The sequence below is a fragment of the Oncorhynchus kisutch genome, unplaced genomic scaffold (assembly GCF_002021735.2).
Source record: "Oncorhynchus kisutch isolate 150728-3 unplaced genomic scaffold, Okis_V2 Okis03b-Okis08b_hom, whole genome shotgun sequence".
NCBI classification, from domain to species: domain Eukaryota; kingdom Metazoa; phylum Chordata; class Actinopteri; order Salmoniformes; family Salmonidae; genus Oncorhynchus; species Oncorhynchus kisutch.
Window position 1 is genome coordinate 522,505 of NW_022261980.1, and position 6,000 is coordinate 528,504.

Genomic DNA, 6,000 nt, shown 5'->3' on the forward strand with positions numbered 1-6,000 from the left:
ACAAGTTACACTCATCCATATCTACACAGGAGAGACAAGTTACACTCATCCATATCTACACAGGAGAGAGACAAGTTACACTCATTCATATCTACACAGGAGTAAGACAAGTTACACTCATCCATATCTACACAGGAGAGAGAAGTTACACTCATCCATATCTAGACAGGAGAGAGAGAAGTCACATTCATCCACATCTACACAAGCGAGAGACAAGTTACACTCATCCACATCTAGAGGAGAGAGACGTTACACTCATCCATATCTACACAGGAGAGAGAGAAGTTACACTCATCCATATCTACACAGGAGAGAGAGAAGTTACACTCACACACATCTACACAGGAAAGAGAGAAGTTACACTCATCCATATCTACACAGGAGAGAGAAGTTACACTCATCCACATCTACACATGAGAGAGAGAAGTTACACTCATCCACATCTGCACAGGAGAGAGAGAAGTTACACTCATCCACATCTACACAGGAGAGAGACAAGTTACACTCATCCATATCTACACAGGAGAGAGAAGTCACATTCATCCACATCTACACAAGCGAGAGAGAAGTTACACTCATCCACATCTAGAGGAGAGAGAAGTTATACTCATCCACATCTAGAGAGGAGAGAGAGAAGCTACACTCATCCATATCTACACAGGAGAGAGAAGTTACACTCATCCATATCTAGACAGGAGAGAGAGAAGTCACATTCATCCACATCTACACAAGCGAGAGACAAGCTACACTCATCCACATCTAGAGGAGAGAGAAGTTACACTCATCCACATCTACACAGGAGAGAGACAAGTTACACTCATCCATATCTACACAGGAGAGAGAGAAGTCACATTCATCCACACAAGCGAGAGAGAAGTTACACTCATCCACATCTAGAGGAGAGAGAAGTTACACTCATCCATATCTACACAGGAGAGAGAAGTCACATTCATCCACATCTACACAAGCGAGAGAGAAGTTACACTCATCCACATCTAGAGGAGAGAGAAGTTACACTCATCCACATCTAGAGAGGAGAGAGAGAAGCTACACTCATCCATATCTACACAGGAGAGAGAAGTTACACTCATCCATATCTAGACAGGAGAGAGAGAAGTCACATTCATCCACATCTACACAAGCGAGAGACAAGTTACACTCATCCACATCTAGAGGAGAGAGAAGTTACACTCATCCACATCTACACAGGAGAGAGACAAGTTACACTCATCCATATCTACACAGGAGAGAGGGAGGAGAACGTCTGGTCAAAGGTAGTGCACTAAGTAGGAAATAGAGTGTGATTTGGGGCTGGACCTTAGACAGTGTTAGTGTCGTAGTCTTACCCACACACAGGGTGCCAGTGATGTCTGTGGTGTACCCAGTTTTACACACACAGCTGTAGGAGCCCAGGCTGTTGACACACTGTCCGTTCACACACAGGTTCCCCATCACACGACACTCATCTATGTCTGAGGGAGAGAGAGTCCTGTCAACTACAACATTATCATGATAAACACACACTTATCAATGTCTGAGGGAGAGAGAGTCCTGTCAACTACAACATTATCATGATAAACACACACTCATCTATGTCTGAGGGAGAGAGAGTCCTGTCAACTACAACATTATCCTAATAAACACACACTCATCTATGTCTGAGGGAGAGAGAGTCCTGTCAACTACAACATTATCCTAATAAACACACACTCATCTATGTCTGAGGGAGAGAGAGTCCTGTCAACTACAACATTATCATGATAAACACACACTTATCAATGTCTGAGGGAGAGAGAGTCCTGTCAACTACAACATTATCATGATAAACACACACTTATCAATGTCTGAGGGAGAGAGAGTCCTGTCAACTACAACATTATCCTAATAAACACACACTCATCTATGTCTGAGGCAGAGAGAGTCCTGTCAACTACAACATTATCCTAATAAACACACACTCATCTATGTCTGAGGGAGAGAGAGTCCTGTCAACTACAACATTATCATGATAAACACACACTCATCTATGTCTGAGGCAGAGAGAGTCCTGTCAACTACAACATTATCCTAATAAACACACACTCATCTATGTCTGAGGGAGAGAGAGTCCTGTCAACTACAACATTATCATGATAAACACACACTCATCTATGTCTGAGGGAGAGAGAGTCCTGTCAACTACAACATTATCCTAATAAACACACACTCATCTGCATTTGCCTGAGTAGTCCTCAGGTAGATCCCAACCGTCCATAAAGTGGAGGTAGTTTGGTGAGACCTGAAGACAATGTGATGTCACAGAGCTATTCCCTCGGCTTTAGCTCAGTGGACTAGTGATTGTGTACCATCCATGGTGCAGGGTTGTGTATAGATATGAGTGAGTATTTCTACCTTTGCCGTCTGTTGTGTATCCGGGCCCCAGTGGACACATCTTCTTGTAGTGTGTGGTCCCAGGAAGAGGACACAGCTCACAGTTAGAGCCCCAGCCTCGTCCTCCGTCACAGCAACACTCAGACTTAGTCACACTGTTCCTGCTACTGGACTGCATCTGGCACAGTGTAGTCAACACCTCCGTGAAACACAGTCCCTGGCGGTTATCTAGATGAGAGGGAGAGAGAGAGAGTGAGTGAGAGATAGAGTGAGAGTGTGAGTGAGAGAGATGTAGAGAAAGGGGTGTATTTACCTATACATTCAGTCTGTGTAGGGTTGGCGCTGAAGCCTTGGTCACACCTGCAGCGATAGCTTCCAACCGTGTTCTCACAACGACCGTTCTCACAGATACCTGGCTTAGCAGAGCATTCGTTCAGATCTACACACACACACACACACACACACACACACACACACACACACACACACACACACACACACACACACACACACACACACACACACACACACACACACACACACACACGGTGGAGATGTAGTGATTAAATCCAGAACAGATCTGCAGGGTAGTCTGCATAAAACTATATCAGATATTGTGAGATGAATGTCAGTTTATTGCAGTAGTTCACCAGATGGACAAATCCCCATGAAGTGTGATGGTTCTATCCTCAACGGAACCCTACATGAACTACAGATCCATTAGCACATGTATTGTTTGCTACTACAAGTAGATGATAGGAATATTGTGTGTGTGTATGGGATCATACTCCTCTTTGGTGTCTTGGTAAGTTTGGTGTATATGTGAATTGAATAACCCCATAACATAGACCAGCCATGAACTGGTGATAAAACCAGATTTGTATGTGTTAGTGTGTGTCTTACCTATGCAGCCCTCTCCGTTAGGGGTCCGTGTGTAACCAGGGTTACAGATACACATGTAGGTCCCGATGAGGTTCTTACAGCGCATCCCTCTGCTCTCACAGTCATCCAGCCCATCCTCACACTCATTCTGGTCTGCAGGGGAGGGGAGAGAACACACACCGTGAGTGTGTGTACAATAATGTGTGTGCTTGTATCTGAGTGTGTGTGTGTGAGCATGCGTGAATTTGTACACGAGTGTGTGTCGAAGCTTGTGTGTGTGTGTGCGTGTGTGTCTGTGTGTGACAAAGTGCTTTCCTGGGTAACAGAGGATGTGTGTTTCCAGCCCTCCCAGAGTATATAAAGGTCTGTTTATAATAGTAATGTAAATACCAGCCTATAGTCCACAGACTGACATCTTCCTCCTGTCTCCTGTCTGTCTCTGACTCAACACTGGTTCCCTCTCCTCCCCTTGTAAAACCCTTGTTATGCTCTCTCTCTCCCACACAGTGTTTATAAAGTCTTATTCCGATACAGAGAGTTGAGGCAGGGGTGAGGTGGAGACTCCAAGCCTTATGTAAGATGGTAGATAGCTGAAGCCTCATACAGTGACGTCACCGGGGATGAGAAGTAACTGTCACCTCAGAATCCTAAAAGACATTTCTGGTTTAGCTGCACTGTACTGACGACAGACTATGGAATGTTGAATGATTCTCTACATTCCCATAGTCCCTGCTGTACCTACAGTCTCTACAGTCCATTTAGTATCTATAGCAGATTCCAGTCCCTGCTGTACCTACAGTCTCTACAGTCCATTTAGTATCTATAGCAGATTCCAGTCCCTGCTGTACCTACAGTCTCTATAGTCCATTTAGTATCTATAGCAGATTCCAGTCCCTGCTGTACCTACAGTCTCTACAGTCCATTTAGTATCTATAGCAGATTCCAGTCCCTGCTGTACCTACAGTCTCTACAGTCCATTTAGTATCTATAGCAGATTCCAGTCCCTGCTGTACCTACAGTCTCTACAGTCCATTTAGTATCTATAGCAGATTCCAGTCCCTGCTGTACCTACAGTCTCTACAGTCCATTTAGTATCTATAGCAGATTCCAGTCCCTGCTGTACCTACAGTCTCTACAGTCCATTTAGTATCTATAGCAGATTCCAGTCCCTGCTGTACCTACAGTCTCTACAGTCCATTTAGTATCTATAGCAGATTCCAGTCCCTGCTGTACCTACAGTCTCTACAGTCCATTTAGTATCTATAGCAGATTCCAGTCCCTGCTGTACCTACAGTCTCTACAGTCCATTTAGTATCTATAGCAGATTCCAGTCCCTGCTGTACCTACAGTCTCTACAGTCCATTTAGTATCTATAGCAGATTCCAGTCCCTGCTGTACCTACAGTCTCTACAGTCCATTTAGTATCTATAGCAGATTCCAGTCCCTGCTGTACCTACAGTCTCTACAGTCCATTTAGTATCTATAGCAGATTCCAGTCCCTGCAGTACCTACAGTCTCTACAGTCCATTTAGTATCTATAGCAGATTCCAGTCCCTGCTGTACCTACAGTCTACAGTCCATTTAGTATCTATAGCAGATTCCAGTCCCTGCTGTACCTACAGTCCATTTAGTATCTATAGCAGATTCCAGTCCCTGCTGTACCTACAGTCCATTTAGTATCTATAGCAGATTCCAGTCCCTGCTGTACCTACAGTCTCTACAGTCCATTTAGTATCTATAGCAGATTCCAGTCCCTGCTGTACCTACAGTCTCTACAGTCCATTTAGTATCTATAGCAGATTCCAGTCCCTGCTGTACCTACAGTCTCTACAGTCCATTTAGTATCTATAGCAGATTCCAGTCCCTGCTGTACCTACAGTCTCTACAGTCCATTTAGTATCTATAGCAGATTCCAGTCCCTGCTGTACCTACAGTCTCTACAGTCCATTTAGTATCTATAGCAGATTCCAGTCCCTGCTGTACCTACAGTCTCTACAGTCCATTTAGTATCTATAGCAGATTCCAGTCCCTGCTGTACCTACAGTCTCTACAGTCCATTTAGTATCTATAGCAGATTCCAGTCCCTGCTGTACCTACAGTCCATTTAGTATCTATAGCAGATTCCAGTCCCTGCTGTACCTACAGTCTCTACAGTCCATTTAGTATCTATAGCAGATTCCAGTCCCTGCTGTACCTACAGTCTACAGTCCATTTAGTATCTATAGCAGATTCCAGTCCCTGCCATACCTACAGTCCATTTAGTATCTATAGCAGATTCCAGTCCCTGCTGTACCTACAGTCCATTTAGTATCTATAGCAGATTCCAGTCCCTGCTGTACCTACAGTCCATTTAGTATCTATAGCAGATTCCAGTCCCTGCTGTACCTACAGTCCATTTAGTATCTATAGCAGATTCCAGTCCCTGCCATACCTACAGGCCCTAAAGTAAGATATCTATAGTATATATAAACTGGGTGATTCGAACCCTGAATGCTGATTGGCTGACAGCCATGGTATATCAGACCGTATACCATGGGTATAACTGTCACGCCCTGACCTTAGTTATCTTTGTTTTCTTTATTATTTTGGTTAGGTCATGGTGTGACAAGGGTGGTTGGTTTAGTTTTTGTATTGTCTAGGTGTTTTGTCCTGTCTAGGGTTTTTGTATATCTATGGGGTTTTAGTATGTCTAGGTATATGTAGGTCTATGGTGGCCTGAATTTAGGTCTATGGTGGCCTGAATTGGTT

At 44.1% G+C, this 6,000-nt stretch overlaps 1 protein-coding gene across 1 annotated transcript in view; it reads right to left on the reverse strand.

The window, feature by feature from the left end:
* fbn1 (fibrillin 1) overlaps positions 1 to 6,000 on the reverse strand; it is a 126,016-nt gene that overhangs the window by 11,182 nt on the left and 108,834 nt on the right. Inside the window, 4 exon segments of the mRNA XM_031812385.1 lie at positions 1,347 to 1,472; positions 2,392 to 2,598; positions 2,684 to 2,809; positions 3,274 to 3,405. Coding sequence (XP_031668245.1) covers positions 1,347 to 1,472; positions 2,392 to 2,598; positions 2,684 to 2,809; positions 3,274 to 3,405 — 591 coding nt within the window.